A 21,969-nucleotide genomic window follows, 5' to 3' on the forward strand; every position below is an offset into this window, starting at 1 on the left:
GGAAGAGGGACGGTGTGTGGGTTTGTGTGTGGGGGGGGGGGGGGGGGGGGGGCGGGGTTGAACGGAAGCGGTGGCGGGGGGTGTCAAGGACTGGACAAGTAGAAGGAAAAAAACTACAGGAGAGCAGAGTCAGAGGTTAGGGAAACTATAAAGGGCATAAGGCAGACCTGCAGGGTTTTCTGAAATGAAAGACTGGCCCTGTGCTCTGTGAGGAGCCGCTGTGTGGATGTAAGAAATGCACCAAGGCCTGGCAGGGGAAGCTTCTCCTCAGGGGCTCCCTTGGTAGGTGTTTAATAAAAGCTAACCATATGAATGAATGAATGACACGCACCTCCCCACTCCAACGATGCTCCAGCTAAGCCTTTCCCCTCAGCAGCTGCCCCTCTGGAGGTCTGTGCCTCCCTGCCCACCCCGCATCAACCCGCCTGTGCTCCCTACTGCCTGCCCTCCCCCTGCACCAGCCACACACAGCAGCGCAGAGGGGTGGGGGGTGGGGATCCCGTCCTCTGCAGGCTGGTGAGCCAGTGGAGCCAGAGCCTGCAGGAGGCATAGCAGGGGTCTGTGCTTGCAGCTCTCCCTTCCTCTTCCCCCTAACATCCTCACTCCCCTACCCTCAACCACCACACCTCTGGAATTCCCAGCTGCTCTCAGGCACAAATAAGCAACCAAGAGATTGAACTCCGGCTGCTGCGGAGTATTTATTGTGCACGTCTAAGGGGCAGGCACAACAGAATAACAAGATGAACAAGGCAGACACGGTCCCTGCCTCCATGTGGCTCACTGTCTAGCAGGAAAGCCCCGTTTCACAGATTTCACAATTATAGCAGTGAGATGATGTGGTGAGTACCAGGAACTCAAATGCTTGTGCTCTGTGTGTAAGCACAAAGGCAGGAGGAGTTCTCCAAGGAAAAGACATAATCAGGAACCTGGGGGATGAGAAGTTGTCTAGATTGAGGAGGGACAAGGGAGGGGCATTCCAGTCAGAAGGAATAGTGTGGAGCAGTCCCAGAGTGGTCAGGAGCCTGGCACTTCTGAGGACCTGGAAGAGGCCTCGTGTGACTGTAGGGCAGACAGTGAAGAGAGGGGTGCAGTGGAGGGTGGTCCTACCTTCTCCTCAGATGGCAGGTTCTGCTGGGAAGGAAGGGGATGGGGATGAGGGCCTGGGCATTGGGGAGTGTCTCTCGGTCCTCCGTGGTCCTCAACCTTTGGCCCTGACCCCCTCTCTTCTCTTCACAGAGCTGCTGGCTGCAAAGAAGACCCACACCTGTGAGTAGAGAATTGGGGTAGGAACTGGTGCTGGGGCGTGGAGAGATGGCAAAGAATTCAGTAAGGGTTCCAGGGAGGTCCGTGTAAAAGAAAGGCGCGTGCCTTGCGCAGAGATGGAGCAGCTGGGCAGAGATGTCCGGGTCTGAAGGGAGGTGGAGTCTAGAAGAACGGGGGAGATTGGGAGATGGGGAAAGGAGGGGCAGAGGTGAAGAAACCTCAAGATCAGGGCAATCGGAAGAGGTAAGAAAGAAGCCTGAAGAGTGAGAGGGAACATCGCAAAGAAACAAGGAGAGAACAGTGAAAGCGGGCCATGGTAGAAGGAGAGGAGGCTGCTGGACAGAGGCACAGGAGACACAAGGGGGTGGAGCCGATAGCTGGGCCAGCGGGGAGACAGGGAGGCAGGGTGGCCTCAGGGACTCCGGGAGCCTGCACCAGGCTTTGTGGAGGCAGAGCCAGGTTTGGTGTTCATCTCGGTGGTTAACACATCCCGAGGTGTGAACAAGCCTGGGGCCAGCCTGTGCAGGGCTAGAGAGCAGGAAAGGCTTCATCTCTGTAGGAAACACATAGATAGGAACACTGGGTCCTGGGGCCCTGAAAGACTGAGGCTACAGCGTGTGAGAAAGGGGTTAGAGCTCAGGAAGGACTTCCCAATGGATACTAGCAAGTAACATCCTCTCTAGGGAACTCTCAGCACATCAGATCTATCCTCCTAGTTCATGAGAGAGGCTACTCCCCCAGAAAATGCACCCACTGCACCTTGGTCTCAAAGCTCATGTCCCATCCACATGCCCTTACCAGCCTGAGGGCACTCTGAGGAAGGCCTTCTAAGCATCCTTGAATTGATGAGGACAACTCTGGGGTAGGAGAGGCCACCTGCATTTCTCTATGGCCCTCCCTTGGATTGCCTGCCAGTTCCCCCTGAGAGCTCACTGTGGCTCCTCCTGCTGTCAAAACTGCCTAAAGCTCCCTGTTCCAAGCAGAGAGATCTCAGAGGGCAAAAGCATCACCCTCCTCCCTGAGCTGGTCAGACAGGGGCTGGGAGGCCACCGGGAGGCTACATCCTTCTGATGGGGGGGTTGCTTTGCTCAGCACAATCCTCATTGGTGCCTCGCCTGCCCCTAGCCACAGGGCCCCACGGAAATGCTGAGCAGGGCCCTGGGAGGAAAGCGGGTCAAGGAGTGACGCGGGGGAGGTGGGGGAGGTGAGGACCAGGGACCATATGTGGGTGGGGGGGAGATGGGGGACTTTCGGAGCATCTGGAACTGGAAGAGGCTCAACTCCATTCCTACCCTTAAACCCTTACCGCAGAAACCTCGGCCAGGACCACACCCCCTTACCCCTTCGCAACCCACTGGCCCCATGCAGCCACACCCTCACCCCACCCCCACCGATGAGTGTCCTCCCCCAACCCACTGCACAGCTCCTGAGAGCCCGAGGACGGCCAGCGGGGAAAGGCTTGTGCCAGGCTGAGGAGTCGTGGAGTCCCGGCAAGATCAGAGACCTCTTAGGAGTTTTGGCCCAGAGAATCCAGGACAGATGAACACCTCCCCCAGGCCCAGAGGCTCTGAAAAATGGGCTCCAGAATTGAGACAGCCCCCCAAAGGGGGTCCGAGACAACCCCAAGAAGGGAGGAACCCGAGAGGGACCCCCAGACCAAGAGGGGGCCTGATTACTAAGGGATCCTGAAGAGGGAACCCCCAGGCTGAGGTACCCCACAGAGCAGATATGAGGCTCAGAGAGCCTCTGAAGTTGACTGGCTCCACAGAAGGACCCCAAGGCCAAGAAACTCTACAGAGAGATTTGCACACCAGGAGACCCTCGCAAGCAGACCTGAACCAGAGAAAACTTCCCATTCCTCAAGTGGAATCTGGGGCCAAACTGCCTGATTTTGAATCCTGACTCCACCACTTTACTAGCTGTGTGACCTTGGGCAAGATACCTAACCCCTCTGTGTCTCACTTTCCTCATCTTTGAAATAGGTATAATGGTACCTACCACATAAAGTATTTTTTGAGGATTAGCTAATCCACATAAAACATTAAGAACCATTTCTGGCATATGGCTAAGCATTATCATCATCATCACCATCATCTGCATTCCAATTTCAGCAGTTTTGCTCCTGAGGAAATTTCTGATGGACTAACCCCTCCTACAGATAGTGGCATTTGTCTGATGATTATTACTGCTACTATTATCATTTATTCCCTAGCCCAGGGCATGCACCGTGTCTGTAGGGAGGGCGTGAGCATGGTAGATGGTGAGGCAGCCTCCCAGACTGCATCTCACTGAGCTGGGCTCTTGGCAGTCCACAGGGTCGCAGGTGGCCCCAGGCAGACATTCTGTGACTTACCTCTAGAAATATCCCTGTCCCTGGAGTCACCTGGCAAAGAGGGTCAGGCTCTGGGATCCTCGGGGGGAGGGGGAGTAGGGACCTGGCCCCAGGCTCACGTGAGCTCCATTCCGGCTCCCCAGCCAGAACTACCCTGGCGGGTGGAAACAGCTTTTACCGCGTGTGTCTGTCGCCTGTGGTTTTGGAATTTTCCAACGCCCCCTGCGATTGGCTGCCCCGCCCCTCACACTCTGCCCCAGGCCCAGATTGGCCACATGGGGCGCCTGTCATCCTACCCGCTACACCCCAGAGGGGTGGGGGGGGTGGAGCTGGGGGGGTTGTCACTCGGCCACCTGTGGGGTGCAGATCTTAAACCCCCCGCCCAGAAGCACTGGGGGAGAGCTAGGTGCAGAGCCGCGGCCCCGCAGCCCCACTGCCAGCTGCGCCCCATCCCTGGAACACCCCCGCTGAGAAGGACAGGGAGCCCAGGCGGCAAAGCCCACGACTCAGTCATGAGAAGTAAGTGAATGGGCCACCCGGGAGAGGGGAAGCCTGGGGCCCTCTGGAAAGGATGGGCACCTTGGGAACAGTGTGAGCAGAGCTGAGTGCTCTTCCCTGGCAGGGTGTGTCCTGGTCAAGGCCAAGGTCTGTTGGGAGATAGGTGGAGTAGTCTGGGAGTCTCGCTCCCTGAGCAGTTCTCTTAGAGCAGCCACAGTAAAGGGACTATTGAGGAACTCCTGTGTCATGGGCTCTGGAAAGGATCTCCAAGAGTATCTGAGGTACCCTGCCCCTCATTTTACAAAAAGAGACTGAGACCCAGAGAGGCCCAGTGCTTCACCCCAGATCACACAGCTGTAGTAGGTGGAGGTTGGTAATTAAAAGGCAGCCTGAACTCACTCCCCTGGCTCCCATTGCAGTGTTTCCCTCCGTGCCTCCAAACTGCCCGAGAGTAGGGTGAGAAAAGAGTCTGGAGGAGTTGCTGTAACCTGAAGCGGTAGGACAGTGAGGGTAAAGCCAGGTCAGCAGGCAGAGGCGGTCAGAACCCCAGCATCCAGGCCTCTGAGCCATTACGCTCTCTGCCCAATGCAGGAACATGATGACCAAGTGGAATCCAGCCAGCGTGCTCTGTGTGTGTGTGTGTGTGTGTGTGTGTGTGTGTGTGTGTGTGTGTGTGTGTGTGTGTGTGTGTGTGTGAGAGAGAGAGAGAGAGAGAGAGAGAGAGAGAGAGAGAGACCCCCCCCCACCAGAGAGAGAGAGACCCCCCCACCCCAGGTTCAGATGCCTGTTTGATGAGTAGGATCAGACAGTGGAGATGGGAGCAAAAAGCGCTCAGCTTCACCCGTTTCCTGGCCCGGAGCCATGGGCCAACAGCTGGTGGGCAGATGTCTGGGGTCCCTGTGCCTTCTAGCAGAGCAGGGGTGGGCAACTCGCCCTTGTAAGGGAAGCCAGAGGACCTCTCAGAGCACAGGGCGAAGGAGGAAAAGGGAAGTCCCATGCCCCTGAGGCCTGAGGTACCCCCAGCCTCAACCTGGGCTCTTCCCACAACCCACAAAAGAGAGGCCATATTAGATCCTGGAAAGACCCGTGGGCTGAGTCTAAAGACCATGTTCTGGTGCCACCTCTGTCACAGACTAGCCTTGTAGCCTTAGGCAAGTCATTGGGCCCTTGTCTCCTGTAAAACAAGTAAGCTGAATTTCAAAACAAAACCAGCTTTGGGGAAGCACCCAGTTCTGAGGGCCCGGGACCAAGGAGAGAGCACTGGTCTCTGAGTTAAGCACCTCCAAGGGTGGTGGAGGAAACTCAGCTCTCCCAGAGGGTACACAGAGAGGCGGCCAAGGAAAGGAAAGAACTTCACTTCCACGTTTGGGATGGAGACTCCAGTGCATGTGTATGAGCTGGGGCAGGTCAGGAGGGGTGAGGAGAAGAGCCAAAAACTTCCACAAGAAGAAGGTCCTCTTGGGGCTTCAGTTTCCCTTCTAGCTTCTTCCCATTAGCAGCAAAGGTTAGCAAACTGGTCTTCCCAGAAATGGTCTCAAATCAGCAAATCCACCCTGGGAAGCAATGATCAGATGTGCTTCAGAGCCTGGCAGGAGGGCAGGAGTCCCTGGGACTAGACAGGGGAGACACTTGGTCAGCTCCACATGATATCCCCCTGGGCAGTAGGCAAGAGAGGAGTCTCCTCCAATCTGGGGGTTGGTACCCCTGGTCCTTCTCACTTGGACATCCCTGGGTATCTCATAGCCCCAGATTATCTGACTGCCCTGACCCCCTAGTGAGTACCAGCCATCACCACGTTCTCTGACCTTAGCTGGGGTGGGCAGAGCACTGGGGTCTTGGCACTGTGACATACCCAAAGACCCAAGGGCCAGACACACAAGGAGCAGAAATAGATCAAGAAATAAAGAGAGGTGCAGAGGCCAAACTCATTTAATGACAAAGATCTATGAAACACATGAGGAGAGAGTGATGTCCAGATAGAGATATAACTGGAGAAATGCCAGGAGAGTCAAAACATTGTGGTGTCTAGCCTGAGACAGACTGGACTGCAAAGATGGAAAGGCACACAGACGCAGGGAGAGACAGAGAGGAAAGAAAGCTGGCAGGAGAGGGGAGACACTGAGTATTGATCGGGTCTAGGAAGGCAGAAAGTGGGAGGCATGGGATTTATAGAAGTTCTGAAAGAATGATACAGGCTCTCTGCCATGGCAACCTGCTGGTCAGTAGAGAGGAAATGTCCATTAGCCAGAAAGACTCCCCAGCCAGCCAGAGGGAGGGTGGCCCCGTTCAGCTCACTCTGGGGTGCGGCCAGCGTGGAGCCAATAGACATGAGGCCCCGGCATTCGGCCTGGATGGGGAGGTGGGAGGACGAGGGGTACGAGGTTGCATGCCTGTCTTTGCTGTGCCCTGATCTTTCTCAAGTCTGGTCATGATAATGAGGAGCCGCAGGCCAGAAAGAAGTCCAAGTTCCCGGGTGCCACAGACCTCAGCCTGAGAGCCCAGGGCCATCTGAGGACTTTACAAAGGCCCCCTCCTTCCTCGCATCACTGTTGCACCTTCGCCTTTTCCTCTCTTCCCATTCCTAACGGGACTCCCAAACACCCCCAGCCCAAGGCCCTAGATGTTGGGAGCATCCCAGCCCGTCCCACCACAATGAAACGTGCGTGTTGGTGTGGCTGCCCCTCTCAGGGGCTCCCTCCCCCTCCCCTGCCCCCAAAGCCACTGCCTCAAACAGGGAATGGGGACTTTCCCATGCTAAGAGCTCTCCAAGAAAGGCAGCCCTGGGGTCTCCTCCCGTCCTCCAGTGACTAGTCCTTTCTGAGATCTAATCTCCACTCCTCCTGCTGCTGCAATGCTGCCCCTCCCTGGGACTCTGGGCTCAGAAAGGATGGAGATGTCTATCTGGGAGGAGGGACGGCGGCAGGGCGGGGCCTCGGGGCCGGAGCCAGGGTCCTTCTGGGTCCACTGGTCTCCTGCACCAGCAGAGGCACTCTGGAGAGGAGATGCAGCCCGGAGGCCGTGAAGGCCACTGATTGTGACGTCTGGGCTCCCACTCCTCACAGCTTCCTCCTGGTGATTCATGCCCTCCCCCCAGCCACTGGTTGTTTTCACTCAGTTTTTTGTTTCCCCTCCTTTCTCCTGTCCCAGACTGCGGGGGTGGCAGGGCACCAAGGGGGGGTTTCAGGTGGCTGGCTGTCTTTCGTGGCTTTTCAAAACCCCAGACTCTCCCTCGCCCACCTGAGTTTTAGCTTCACTACTTTCTCAGCCTGGGATCTGGGTGTATCAGCAGAAAATTCTCACCATGGGCAGGGAGGAGCGTTCACCAGGTACAACTGCTTCTCTCCTGACCCCCAACCCAACCCTCCCCCTCCTGCTCTTTGTGGCGGAGCCCACCTCCGTGGTTTCCAGCTTTGCAGAAGCTGCGGGAACTGAGAGCTGAGAAAGGAGGGAGGCTGGTGACAGGCTGGGGTACACAGGGGTTCCCTGGCCAGAGCTGTGGTCTCTGTGGGAGGAGAGGGACTAGTTTTGGCTGTGGGGTGAGGGGGCCCTAAGCTAAGAAAAGAGATGCATGCCTCTTGCTCACTCACTCATTCGTCCCTGCAGAGAGACCTACCAAGATGTGTGAAAGCCAGTCCACACCCCAAGGGAGCTGTGGTCTCCCGAGGAGTCCCAAGTCAGGAGCTCTGGTGGGATGGGCGAGCCATGCCTCCTTGGCCTTAGAAGCCAAGGGTAAAGGCAGGAGGGGGCTGGCACCACAGAAGGTGTGGGACAGAGGGAATAACATCTCTCTGGATCTTTAGACTAGACATGAGTCTTGGCTTTAGTTCCACGGGTGTCCTCCCTGAATTCCGTTCCTAGCCCACCCCCTCATTTCACACTTTCCCCTGCAGCCGGTAACCTTGTCCCCCATCCCGTTCTGCCCAGAGCATTTGGGCGTCTCATCCTTATAGAGTTTATGGCTCAATGGTTGGGGACACTGGCTCTCAGGTTACAGAGTCCTGGGTTCACATGCCAGATCTGCCACTTCTGGCTGTGTAACCTTAGTCAAGCCACTTACTCTCCCCTGGACTCAGTTTTCTCATTTGTAAAATGGGGACAATACAAATAGTACCTACTTCACAGGATTGCTGTGATCATTAAATGAAAAATGTATGTAACGCCTGGCACAGAATAAGAATTCAGCCAGTGCTGATGTCTATCTTTATTACTCCCCCTTAATCAATGTCCATTGGAGAAAAGGAGAGAGAAAGAGAAAAGAGGAAAAGCCTAGCTTTAGACTGATGGGGCACCAGGAGAAGATGAGGACCCCAGGGTTCCTCTGGCTGCATCCTTTCTCTACCAGAGCTGGGGGCAGAGATCCCCCTGGGTTGCAGCCCCTCCTTTGCTCCCACCACTTCCTCTCTGTGGCGTAGGGCACCTGGACAGGGCCCAGGGCTGGCTTCCTAAGGTGGCACAGGGCCAGGTTCTGGATGCATTCAAAGAGCCCTATCAATGAATCTCGCAGCTGTGAGAAAGGTGAGATTAGAGGAGGCTGGAGGGAGGGGGGACAGCCTACTTTGTCTCTACCATATTTCCCCACATAGGAGGTGCTCAGAGGAAGCTCCCTGGGGATCCTTCAATCCCCGAGGCAGTCCAGAAGAGATTCATTTTCTTTTCCTAGTACCATGTCAGAATAAAGTTTTAGAGGTCACACTGGATGGCAGGGAAGATACAAGAATGAGCTGGGGAAGAGACCACCAACCCCACCCTTATGCCCCAGAAAGAGGCATAAACAGGAAGAGGGACTAAATTCTTGCTACTCAGAAAGGCAGGGTGAGGACCAGCAGGCTTGGGCACCAACCAAGAGCTTGTTCACATGGAGAGCCTGGATCCCCCTCAGACCTGCTGCATAGGGACCTGCATTGTAACAAGCTCCCTAGGTGATCTTGTTTAAGACTCAGAGGTCTAGAGTCACGCAGTCACTAGGTGGCTTCAGGAGGCATCATGTGCACAGGGGCATTTCTCCCTCCTTGGAATTGGAGGGTTTCCTTTGGTGGACCCTGGGAGAGAGCTACAGTGTGAGCTACAAAGATCTTCCCGAAGCAGCCAGGGAGGGCGGGCGGAGGGAGGGCTGCTGCGGGAGCCGTGCCGCAGGGGCTGGCCTAGACGTTCCTGACCTCGGCTTGGTTCTAGTTCCTGGCACTGTCAGGCCCTTAGATGGTAAGTTCCTGGCAGGCCAGGCTCCCGGGAAACAGCTTGAGTAATCCTGTGATTACTCAGCTCCCCTCCCCAATTTGCATTCCCACCACCTGCTGCTTCAGGGACAGGGCTCAAGGGGGAGGTTTTGAAGGTGAGGTATCCGAGGTGTTTTTCAGCTCTGGCTCACCCCACCTCCACCTCGGCCAGTCCCCTCTTCCCGTTCTCGCCCCTCCCCTCCTCCACAAGTCACACTCATGTGCACCGGTACTTTCTCTTTGAGGTTTTGGGTAGATGGCATTGCTGGGGGGGGACAGGTGGCAGTGCCAGGAGGGAGGAGTAGGATAAGAGGGCCTGACAGTGCTGAGAGGGCCAGGGGCTGGGCATGGGCCCAGGACACGAGTGTGGGTTTTTCTGCGTTTCTGCGGCGCTCTCTCTCTCTGGGTCTGTCTCTGTGGTCTCCGGGTCCCAAAACTCTTAGTCTTTCTAGCTCAGAGGCTAGAGGGTCTGACCCTCTAGCCCGAAACCCCTGATCCTATGTGCCTGTCTCCTTCCCTGTGCGCCTGCCTCACTGTGTACCTCTGTCTCGGACTATGGTTGGGGAGCATGGGGGAGTGGCTGGCCTGGTGGCTGGGGTCTAAACTCTGGTGTCCCCCAAACATGGGTATTTGTGAAGGTGGTTTGTGGCTGGCCACATCATCCTATGAGAAGGGCGAGGTCTTGGTGACACTGTTGTGAGGTTCCTAGGGCCAGGACCAGCGGTGAGTCAGGCTGTGGGGCAGAGAGATGTGTCTGAGTTACCCGTGTGGTCAGCTCACACACGCACACGGATGTGGCTCTTGGAGAAGGGAAGAGGCAGGGAGGCCTGTGGTTGAGGACTGGGCTGGAGCCCGAGTTCCCACTGTGGCTTGGCCTAGTCTCCCTCCCACTTACTTTTTTGGGTGACCCATGTTGGTTTCTGCCCTCTCTGGGCTTAAGGCCACCGAGGAGGGAGATCCCACAGTGTTGGAGAGGAAATGCATTGGGGAGAGGCAAGAGCAGACTCCACAGGGCACAAGCACTTCTCTTGGGCCTCAAACGCCTTCTGGGTTCTGCGCCCATTGCTGTGCTTGGTGGTAGCCGGCACACACAGTGCTCTCGACCGCGCTGCGCTTTCCGCAGGTGATACCACATACCCACGGTGCTACCGCCCATCACCCCCTGGACAGGCGGTGAAGGCTATGCTTACCTTTTACTGGCAAGGGAACTGAGACCCAGAGAATCCAGTGGCTAGATGTGCATGTGCCCCCACGTTCTCTGCCCCTTTTCCAAGCACCCAATCCCCCCTTTGTTCTCTCTTCCCTCCATTCATTCCAATCTGTTCTTAATTTACTGGAAAGAATCTGAAAGCTCCCTTGCTGTCTGTCCTGGATGATCACAGCCTATTGTGTGGGTGCTGGGCAGACTAGTGGGGCTGGGGGTGAGGAGAAGGCTCGAGCTCTAATGGAGGGACTTCAGACACCTATGCACCCCGTCCCCCGTGAGAAGGCAGCTGCTTACTCTGACTCAGCTCAAGGCTAGCCTGAGGGGATGATGGTTTAAGGATGATGCAAACAATATTTCAGGGAGTGCCACGGAGCCATGGTCACCCTCCCCACCTCACATTAGCAGGTCCTACACGCAACCAGGGTCCAGACCTGGACCAGAGGAGAGTTCACAGGACTGTGGATTTGCCCTATAGGCAGGCTGCTGCTTCCTCTGACCCTTGGGATCGGAGATGAGAAGGGGCTACGGTCCTAGCCCAATTTATGACGTGCTCCACCCCAGGCATGCCCCCTCGGAGGGGAGGCAGCAGGTCAGCAATGGCAGAGGAGAGACCCACATGCCCTTAGGAGTGATGAAAACACCTAAAAGGGACACCAGCTCTGCCCAGTGCCTTCAAAGATTGGCTGGGGGAAGGCCAATGCCTGGTCCCTGAAACTCAGCAGAGAGCTGTGGGCATTGACAAGGATGGGGCAAACCTGGGGCCAGTAACCAACCACAGTGAAGGGAGTGGGGAGGTAGGTTATAGTGAGCTCAGTGGGAGAGAGGGGCGTCCTGGTAGCCAGTGAACAAACACTAACAAATACGCACGTATGCACACTGGCTCAATCAGACATGCCTCTTGGCTCACGAACCACATGTACCTTTCATGTGTACACACATACACACACACACACACACGAGCACCCCTTCAAACATGCAACATGCCCACTGATGTGTGTGCCCCAAAAGTCATATACACAGAACAGCCGAATGGAAAGCTATGGGGAACTGGGATATAGACCCAGCTCCTGGGTAAACTAGTGGTATGAACCTGGGCCAACCACCTGATCTCATTTGGCCTATTCCTTCATCTGTGAAGGAAAAAAAGAGGTTGAATTTGATGGTCCGTAGTCCCAGCCAGTGTTAACCTTCATGATTTGTGCGCACACCGTTGGACACAGAGGCCCTCGTACACACATAAGCATGCACACTCTCATACGTGGAGACACGCACAGCCACCCTCTGCTCTGGGGCCAGGAACCTAGGAGGCCTGTTTGATCCGCTCCCTGGCTCTCAGACATCCGGCAGAGCTGGCTTGTTGACCCCACTTTCCTGGGCTCCATCTCGGCTTCTCCTTACCCTCTCTGGGGTCCACCCAGTGGACCCTGCCCTCTTCGGCCCCTGGTCTCTGCACAGCCCCTCCCTGAGCCTTCACTGCCTAGCTGAGGATGGCTGGCATCTCTACCTGTCCCCCAGGTGCCTCCTGCCTGGTGGAGCACATCTTCCCACCATGCCCCACACTCTGCCCCTGTGGGCTGAGCCCCAGTGGGGGAGGGCGGCACAGAGGAAGCCCCCTGGGCGGGAAGCAGGTGTTGTGAAGCCGTGAGGACTCCTAGGTCCCCAGGCAAGAGGGAGGCAACTAGAGCTTTTCATCTTGAAGGGCTGAACAGGTGGCCTCTGCAGCTGCTTTCTCTGCCCCCGTAGAACTGATACAACCCCTGGCCAGCCCGGGAAACTAAAACAGCCTCCACAGACACTTTGCTGAGTGGAATTTGGCACTCACTCCTTCATCTGTCTTACAAGAGGGAAACAGCAAGCTGGAGTGGGGGAGGGAAGCAGGGGAAGAACCATGTCCCTGTATCTGCCCCACAGGTACAGGCGGTAGGATACACCAAAGGTTCCTGGGCTGACCTCTGCTCTTTCCCTCTTCTAGCACAAATTGAAGTGATCCCTTGCAAAATCTGTGGGGACAAATCATCTGGGATCCATTACGGGGTTATCACCTGTGAGGGGTGCAAGGTGAGTACACACACATACACAGTCTCTTCAGAGATGGGGAGAGGGGGCTCGGTGGCCTTTGTTCTGCCTGTAGGGCTGGTCTCCTGAGACAGCTAGGGAGCTGCCCGGGTGGCACCTTGCCTGGAGAGACCTGCGCACAGGAGGGCCTTGTCTTCAATTAGGGAAGTGATTGCAGGACAGATTACAGTGGAGGAGAGAAAACCGAGGCGTCGTGTAAGATCTGGAAAAGGTGGGGCTAGAGCTTGCGGGCTGCAGGCACTTGGGACTGAGCTGGGCCTGGCCCAGATCAGCAGCCCTGGTCTCCACCTGCCTTCCCCAGGGTTTCTTCCGCCGGAGCCAGCAGTGTAACGTGGCTTACTCCTGCACCCGTCAGCAGAACTGCCCCATCGACCGCACTAGCCGAAACCGATGCCAGCACTGCCGCCTGCAGAAATGCCTGGCCCTAGGCATGTCCCGAGACGGTGAGGCCAAGCGCGCAGCCCCTGGGGCTTCAGTCTCCAGAGGGGCAGCCTGACCTGCTGTGCCAGACAGGGGTTAGAACGCCCTTCAGGAGCTCCGTCCCTCCCTCTGGCAGGCCCTTGTCTCTTCCACTGTTCACCGAGGCAGTGGGCAGGCTACCCTCATCAAAGGTCTTCACAGTCTCCAGCTTCAGGCTCTGCTACAACAACCCTCCTTTCCCCAAGGTCCCAGACTCTTCATTTTCTCCTTCCTCGGGGTGGAGTTTCCTCACCGGACTCCCCTGTGACCCAGATCCCATCTGCATTCCACATCTTTCCCTCCTGCCCCATGGCTCCAGTTCCAGCTCCGTCTCCCTCCCTAGTGCCCCATCCCCAGCCTGGGCCAGGGGGCGGTGGCTGCGAATGGGACCACAGTTGGCCTGAGAACAGCCCAGAAGGCTGGGGCTGGGGAGGCCGGCTGTTCCTTGTGGCTTTTCTCCACCTTCCTCAGCCACTGCCCCCTCGCAGCCCCCAAACCGCTCCCACGGCAACACCACAGAAGGAGCCCAGGCCGGGGCTGGGGGAGACCTGAGGTGATGAGGAGCCAGAAGGAGCCTGTCAGCACTTTTCAGCGCCCAAAATAACAAAGTGAAAGGAAACACGCAGGGTTGCAAAGGGGCAGGCGGGGCGACGAGGGGCTGTGTCCCCACACCTGGGAGGGGTGGCGGGGCAAATGAAAAGGCAGGAAAGAGAGAGCAGAAGAGGATGTTCAGAAACAAGCCGCGGAGCCTGGGTTGGGCTGTGGTGAGTATCTAGGTCACCAGGGAGCCTGCAGGCCTGACCACAGGGAGACCTGTGTTCTCGGCTCTCCTCTTCCTCCGACCCTCCTAGACAGGCGCGGTGACCCCAATACAGCTCGAGGCCCCCCACTCAGCCACCCCCAGCCCCATATCAGGAGGCCAGGGCCCTCAGTCAGGACTCATTGCTTGAATTCTGCCACTAGTAGAAGCTGGTTTCGAGCCAGGAGAGTTTGCCCGGGAGACTGAAATGTCTGGGCGGCACCGAGCCCCCGAAGCAAACCAGAGTGAGAGGTGGGAGGGGTCTTGAACAAAAGTGCCCTGAAGGGAGGCTCTCAGGCAAGACTGGAGAAGCTCTGCTTGGAGTCAGCTATTCAGGGAGCCGCAAGTTAATCCTGTGATGATCCAGATGCCTACTCACTCTGCCCTGTACCCTGTCCTCCCCCGTCAAAAACTCCTGATCCCCGAACCTCTTTCAGCTGTCAAGTTTGGCCGCATGTCCAAGAAGCAAAGGGACAGCCTGCATGCTGAGGTGCAGAAACAACTGCAACAGCAGCAACAGCAGCAAAGGGAACAAGCGGCCAAGACCCCTCCTGCAGGAGCCCAAGGAGCAGACCCCCTCGCCTGCACCTTGGGGCTCCCAGATGGGCAGCTGCCCCTGGGCTCCTCGCCTGACCTGCCGGAGGCCTCAGCCTGTCCCCCCAGTCTCCTGAGAGCCCCAGGCTGTGGGCCCTCCTACTCCAACAGCTTGGCCAAGGCCGGGCTCAACGGGGCCTCGTACCACCTGGAATACAGCCCTGAGCGGGGCAAGACCGAGGGCAGAGAGAACTGCTATGGCACAGGCAGCCAGCCGGCCCCTGACAGGTGTGGACTCCGCTTCGAGGACCCCAGGCACCCTGGACTAGGGGAACCAGGACGGGGCCCGGACAGCTACTTCAGTCCCAGTTTCCGCAGCACCCCAGAGGCACCTTATGCCTCCCTGACGGAGATTGGTGAGCCCCTGGGGAGGTAGCTGGGGAGGAGGGAGGGGGAGGAAGATAAGGGAGGGGCTTCCAAGAAAAGGGGCCCTAGTCAGCACCCCGTGTAAACCAGACGTGCACAGGGGCCTCGGGGGGAGGCAGAGCAGGGCTAGGCCAGGCAGAGGAGTGCCCTTTGTATGGGAAGGGTAGGAGCTGGCTGAGATCGAGCCCCTGCTTTCCTCCTCCTCCTCCGGCCCCAGAGCATCTGGTGCAGAACGTTTGTAAGTCCTACCGAGAGACGTGTCAGCTGCGGCTGGAGGACCTGCTCGGACAGCGCTCCACCGTCTTCTCCCGAGAGGAGGTGGCCGGCTACCAGAGGAAGGTGAGGCCAGGGTACCGCATGGGGAAGGGAGGACCTCCCACCACCACTGGGGGGTCCAGAGACAGCCACCTGCACACGCAAGTGGGCTGGGGCGAGGCAGGGTATCCCAGAAAGACACAGTGGGTACTGCTGTTAAGTATGCACCCTAGTAGATGGATGAGAGCTTCTCCTTAGCTCCTGCCTATGGTCATTTTATGTGGCCTTCATCCTACCTCCCCCATCACCCCGACCTTGGCGAACAGACCTCGGCCTAAGCTCCTTCCTCCTCCATCAATGACGACAAGAGTCAGAATCCTGAGCAGCATTTGTTAAACGCTCCTTCTCTGCCAGGCACTGTGCTGAGCGCTTTACATAAATTATCCTTGACCCTAAGGACACCCAACCTATGAGGCTGGCATCTATCTCTGTTCTTAATGGACCGAGAAACTGAGCTCAGAGGAGTTGGTAGACTTACTCCTTGTCGCAAAGTAGTGGATCTGAAGGCAAATTCAGATCCATCGGGCTCCAAAGCTTGTCCTCTCCCTCCTGTCACTCTGACAACACCTCCTGCGCTAAAAGCACTTGTTTGGTACTGAACTTGGGTATGTCTTAGTCACCTCAACAAGATGCACACTCTTAAAAAAAAAAAAAAGAAAAAAAGATGCACACTCTTTGAGGGCAAAGCTGTATCTCAGACATTTGTTAATTCCCCACAACAGCTAACTCTGCGCCAGGGGCTGGTGGGCGCTCAGTAAGTGTGTCCAAGTGACAGGAATTAACCTGGAGTGCACTTTTTGCTAAGAATAGGCTGAAAACACGGGTGCTGAGAATGTGGCGGTTCAGAATCTACCCCCTGCAGTTTATCTGTCTGGGTTCCCAGGGCCTTGGGGGTGTCCCGGGGTCATAAAGAGGGCTACAGTGGGACCCCCTCCTTCCCTGCAGTCAATGTGGGAGATGTGGGAACGCTGTGCCCACCGCCTCACCGAGGCCATTCAGTACGTGGTGGAGTTCGCTAAGAGGCTCTCGGGCTTTATGGAGCTCTGCCAGAACGACCAGATCGTGCTACTCAAAGCAGGTGCCCAGGGAGAGGGGGCAGGCCTAGGGGCATTGGGGACAGATGAGGAAATGGGCAGGGCTGAGTGAAGGGAGGTGCCTTAAGGGAACTGGGACACTGAGGGAGACAGAGACAGATTCCTGGCCGTGTTTGATGGTGTACCTGCCTTTCTCCCCACTCCCCAGGAGCCATGGAAGTGGTGCTGGTCAGGATGTGCCGAGCCTACAATGCTGACAACCATACAGTCTTTTTTGAAGGCAAATACGGTGGCATGGAGCTCTTCCGAGCCTTGGGTGAGGGGCAGGGGGAAATGAGAGAGAGGAGTCGGATGCCAACCCCATCCAAGGCTTGGAGACCCAGGGCCCCCTCTTTTCAGGACAGATTGCCCGCTCTGCTCCAAACACCAAAGGGCGGGTGTCCTCGGGCACTGTGGCCTCACCCACCTTGCTCACTCTTTCGTTTCCACCCCACCAGGCTGCAGCGAGCTCATCAGCTCCATCTTTGACTTCTCCCACTCCCTGAGTGCCTTGCATTTTTCCGAGGACGAGATTGCCCTCTACACGGCCCTCGTCCTCATCAATGCCAGTGAGTGTCACTGGGCTTGGGTAAAGGACATTCAGGCAGTGGGGGGGGGGGGGGCGCAACAGATACTGAAGAGTCTGGACCTTCGCTTGTGGTTAAATCTGGCAAGTCACTTTAAAGAGCAGAATGAGGGCTTCCCTGGTGGCGCAGTGCTTGGGAGTCCGCCTGCCGATGCAGGGGACGCGGGTTCGTGCCCCGGTCCGGGAGGATCCCACATGCCGCGGAACTGCTGGGCCCGTGAGCCATGGCCGCTGGGCCTGCGTGTACGGAGCCTGTGCTCCGCAACGGGAGAGGCCACAGCGGTGAGAGGCCCACGTACTGGAAAAAAAAAAAAAAGCAGAATGAGCCCCCCCCCCCCAATATTGCTGTAAAAATATGAGTTAAAATAAAGATCCAGAGGAGCCTGACAGAGGGAAAAGAGCAGCTCAGGCGGGGTTGGAGAAGTGGGGAGACGTGAGGAAGAGCGGAAGTGAGCCATTTCCCTGGGAGAAATTAGTCTGCTTGTGAGTCCCTGTCAGTGACTCCATTGCGGCCGCACGTTGGAATCGCCTGGGGAGCTTTAAAAATGACTGCTGCGACTCTGAGGTCATTGATCTGGGGTGCTGCCGGAACACCAGAAGTTTTAACAGCCTCTCACAAGTGATTGTAATGTGCCACCAAGCTTGAGAATCACTGCTCTGTGTGAACTCATTTCAAGACTACATGCCGTCGGGAATTCCCTGGCGGTCCAGTAGTTAGGATTCCACGCTTTGACTGCCCAGGGCATGGGTTCAATCCCTGGCTGGGGAACTAAGATCCCACAAGCCCCGCAGCGCGGCCAGAAACAGAAACGAAAAACAAAACAAAACAAAAGACAGCATGCCATCATGGCAGGACACTGGATGCCCGCTCCGCTGGAATGGAGTGGGCTGGTGAGACAGCTGAATGCTAAGGATTCAGAGGACCTGGGGAAGTGGCTTGAGCTGCTAACCTGAGTTTGCACACCAAGATCATCAGTCTTCTGGCTCTCGCAATGAGTAGAGACCTAAACATTCCCCTTGAACTGGAAATAAAGACTTAAAAGATGACTTCTGGGTATTTTATGAAGTCAGGGCAAAAGGTGGTTTGTCTCTTGAAGTTAGCCACAGACTGCTGCAGAGGCCTTGATGCTGACCTAGGTGGCTTCACAAAGCCCATCTCCTATCTGGGGCCATCCCTGCCAGGTGGTGGGGAAGAAAGGAGAACTTTTTTTTTTTTTCTTCCCCACAGCAGAGTTTTAGTGCCTAGCTTTGAATTAGCCATGTGAAACATCAGGGTACCAGGGATAGGGCAGCTTGGAACTGGGAGATTGGAATGTCTCATCCCTTACATCTCTCCCCAGTTTTCCTTGTAGAAAGCTAGCCCAGCCCAAGGCCCCATAGTTTACCATTATCAAACCAAGACACACACACACACACACACACACACTCTCTCTCACTCAGCTAGGAAGATCTATATTCAGCACAGATGTTCAGAATGACACACCCTTTTGGGGAAGTTAACATGAATGTTCTTTCTTTTTCTTGCTATGGTCCCATCCCCTCCTTCAGACCGGCCAGGGCTCCAAGAGAAAAGGAAAGTAGAACAGCTGCAGTACAATCTGGAGCTGGCCTTTCATCATCATCTCTGCAAGACTCATCGCCACGGCATCCTGGCAAAGGTAGGAGCAGTCCCTGGGACAGAGGAGGTCAGGCCCAGTGCCAGATCTGTGACATCAGGGCTTGAGAGGGCCATGGTCTGAGAGTCCAGAGGAGGAAGTGCTTGAGTGCTAAGTTGTGTGAGAGAGCTTGCAACAGCATGGGGGCAAGGGGACTGATCAGTCACTTCCATGTGGGTAAAGATGGGAAGTTAGGGAGCCTGGAATTGGGAGGGACCTCCAAGGAACAATTCAGTTTAATAGCGCCACCGCTTACCCAGCACCTGCTTGTACTGTGGAATGGAAAGATACAGAGATGCCGTCCTTACCCCCACCAAGAGTTTTTAATCTGCTGTGAAGAAGAGACTCATGTACCAATGACCCTAAGATAGAGGAGAATGTGTTATGGGATATAATAATAATGTGATTAACGAAGTGCTTTCACAGATATGCTCATCTTTATGACAACTCAGTCAGTAAGACAGGTGTTAAAATCTCCCTGTAGTGATAAGGAAACTTAAATGACTTGTCCAAGTTTATGCAATGATGATAAGAGATAAATGTAAGGTTTAATCCCAGGGCTTTTTCTACTGTATCCCTGTGCCTTTAATATAGTACTACAATAAGAGATATTGGGGAAATGTGAGAGCATGGAAGAGAGATTAAAAATAACTTGAGGGTAAAAGGAGTGGGTCATAAATGCTTCCTAGAGAAGGTGGCATTTAAACTAGGCCATGAAATATGTAAGATTTTAACGGGCCTTCAGGGGGTGGGGCAGGCATTCCAGGCTTAGGGAACAATATGGACAAAAATAAGGAGGCAAGATAATGCATATACAGAGAATAGTTCATGGAACATTTTGACTAAAGTGTAAGGTCAGGAGTTGGGATAGATAGATGGGGGCAGGGAAGTAGCAGAAGACAAGCTTGAAAATTAGGTCAAGGAGCAAATCAGAGAGGACTTTCAAGGCCATATTAAAGAATCAAGACTTTATTTCCAGGCAATGGAGAGCACCAAAGGCTAGAGGAATGATATCATCAGAGCTATTATTTAGGCAATTTAATTTGGAACCAGTGTAGAGGAACCATTTATGTAACGGTTCAAGCAATGGGCACTTGCTATATGCCAGGCAGAGTGCTAGGTGCTGAGAATACAGAAATGACTTAAACGACAGGCTCTGCCCTAAATAAACTTCAAGTCTGGTAGAATAGATTAGGAGGAGGAGAACCTGAGAGAGCAGTTGGAAAGCAAATCTCTGTTGGAGCCACCTTCAGAATACATCACCTCCCACTGTTACCCCCTAGCTGTCAGTTCTCACTTGGACCATTAAAGAGGCCTCCTTAACTGGACCCCTGCTTCCATCCCTGTCTGTCCTAGGGCAGCCACACAGCCTGTTCTCAGTGCTCCTAGAGCTGCCCATCATGCTGAAAATCAAATCTAGAGTCTGTGTCATGGCCGACTGGCCTCATGATGTGTCTGACCCCCGACTTCTTTCCTCACCTCATCTCCTTCCACTGCCCTCTCAGTCACCCATTCCAGCAACACTGGCCTCCTTGCTATTCCTTGAACACATCAAGCCCGGTTGCTTCTCAGGACTTTGCTGTTCCAGCTGCCTGGAAGGTTCTTCCCCTAGTTTTCCAAATGGCCTGCTCCATCCCTTCATTCTAGAGAGGTTTTCCCAGACCACCCCATACAAAAAGCCCTCTACCTATCACTCTGCTTTATTGTTTTTTAAAGAAGTTTTCTAACATATGTTTATTTTCTGGCTCCCTCACTAGAATATACATTTAATAAAGGTAGAGATTTTATTGTCTTCGCTGATGTATCACCACAGCCCATCACAGTTCCTAGCCAAAAGGGTCTCAACAAATATTTGAGAATGAATGAAAGAATGAATGAATGAAGCTATTGCAATAGCCCCGACAAACGCAAAATAAAGCAGGAGGAATGAAAAGAGGATGAATTCAAGAGATTTCAAGGGATCCCATGCTGCCTGCTCTTCCCTGACTGGCCCTTTCCTAGGCAACTAAGCTGGGGAAAAGGGAGTGGCTGGTGAGAGGTATTTTTAAGCCTCACTTGCTTATACAGGAAACTGCAGACGATAAATGGTTTTCTCAGCCTTTCTCCAGTGAGGTCTCCCTGCCTCTGTCTCCTCATGGCTCTCCGGGCCTTTTTGATTCCCCTCCACCGGCTGAGTACTGGCAGTGTTGGTTTACTATTTGCAGTGTTGGGTACCTGCTTGGAAATTGCTTAGTCCAAACAAACAGTTATTGAGCATTTGCCATGTGCAAGCAGTTTGATAGGTACAGAGGATACAGAGAGAGGGAGGGAGGGAAGGGAGAGAAAGAGACCCTACCTAAGGAGTTTAAATCTAGGGTAGGGAGACAGACAAATTGGATCATTTTCCTAAAATGGGATTTCAGTGCTGCACAGAGGGAAGCCCAAAGGAAGGGCCCTTAACCCAGGGAAATAGTCCTAGAGGAGGTAACACTGAAGGTGAGTAAGAATTAGCCAAGTACAGAAGAATTGGAAAGGCATTCCAGGGGAGGGGAACAGTATCAACAAAGGCAAAGAGGCACGTAACATTATATAACAGAGAGTGACAGAATTTCACTATTATAAAAGCATAAAGTGTGAGTTAGAGAGTCTTTAACAGGGCTCATCTTAGGAGTAGCAGGAACACCATTTGGGGGTTTCAGCCAGAAAACGTGTACCTGTCCCATAGCAGTTCTCGCTAGCCTCCAGTTGCCTGAACACAGACCTACCCCTACCAATGGGATCTGGCTGTTCCACAAGTGCCAAGTGTGCAGGGAGAAAGCAAGGAGGGTTATCCCAGCCCAGGGAGGATGGGGGTACTTCTCTGCTCTGGGGACAGAGCTGTAGTACTGACCCTCCTTCCCCATGAACCCATGTCCAGCTGCCGCCCAAGGGGAAGCTTCGGAGCCTGTGTAGCCAGCATGTGGAAAAGCTGCAAACCTTCCAGCATCTCCACCCCATCGTGGTCCAAGCTGCTTTCCCTCCACTCTACAAGGAACTCTTCAGCACTGAAATCGAGTCACCTGAGGGGCTGTCCAAGTGACCTGGAGGAGGGACTCTGTTCCCTTCCCTAGAGCCTGGTGGCTCACCTTCCCCTTGGCCTTTTCCTTTCCTGTGCGCCCTGGAGGGTGGTCTCTGCCTGTTTTGGGGTGGGGGGTGAGCAAATGCGGAGACTGGCTTTCTGCCCACCAGCCTGCCTGGCAGCGGGCCAAGAGCTAGAGGGTGGGGATGGAGGAACACCATCTCCAGCCTCAGCTTTGTCCTGGCTCCTCTCAGCTTCTGGGAGACCTGGGGTGGGATACAAGGACCGCTAGGAGGACCTAGGTGTCCTCAGGACAACAGGGGGATCCAGGACACCCTGGACAAACAGAACTCAACTCTGGGCTCAGAAGCTAAGAATAGGCCTTTGAAATACCTCATTGCATTTCCCTGGGGGCTTTGGCTGGGGAGATGCCTCAAGCTCAGAGACTGGCATCTGGAACCCAGAAGGACCTGTATATAACATGAACCTGGATCTT

General features: G+C 55.0%; 1 protein-coding gene across 3 annotated transcripts in view; it reads left to right on the forward strand.

Annotated features, from left to right (window-relative positions):
- The window catches only part of RORC (RAR related orphan receptor C), a 23,379-nt gene extending 1,411 nt beyond the window's left edge, over positions 1–21,968 (forward strand). For 2 of the 3 annotated variants that reach the window (XM_028485459.2, XM_007117270.4), the window contains exons 2-11: positions 1,237–1,266; positions 12,486–12,571; positions 12,891–13,032; positions 14,285–14,797; positions 15,025–15,146; positions 16,068–16,200; positions 16,365–16,436; positions 16,654–16,764; positions 18,330–18,439; positions 21,333–21,968. In XM_028485459.2, the coding sequence (XP_028341260.1) occupies positions 1,237–1,266; positions 12,486–12,571; positions 12,891–13,032; positions 14,285–14,797; positions 15,025–15,146; positions 16,068–16,200; positions 16,365–16,436; positions 16,654–16,764; positions 18,330–18,439; positions 21,333–21,494 (1,481 nt within the window). In that variant the 3' untranslated portion in view covers positions 21,495–21,968. Of the gene's footprint in view, positions 1–1,118; positions 1,267–12,485; positions 12,572–12,890; positions 13,033–14,284; positions 14,798–15,024; positions 15,147–16,067; positions 16,201–16,364; positions 16,473–16,653; positions 16,765–18,329; positions 18,440–21,332 lie in introns of those variants that run through there. The other variant, XM_024116087.2, reaches the window with a different exon arrangement.
- The last annotated feature ends 1 nt before the right edge of the window (position 21,969 follows it).

This window comes from Physeter macrocephalus, unplaced genomic scaffold (genome assembly GCF_002837175.3).
Source record: "Physeter macrocephalus isolate SW-GA unplaced genomic scaffold, ASM283717v5 random_405, whole genome shotgun sequence".
Classification (NCBI taxonomy): domain Eukaryota; kingdom Metazoa; phylum Chordata; class Mammalia; order Artiodactyla; family Physeteridae; genus Physeter; species Physeter macrocephalus.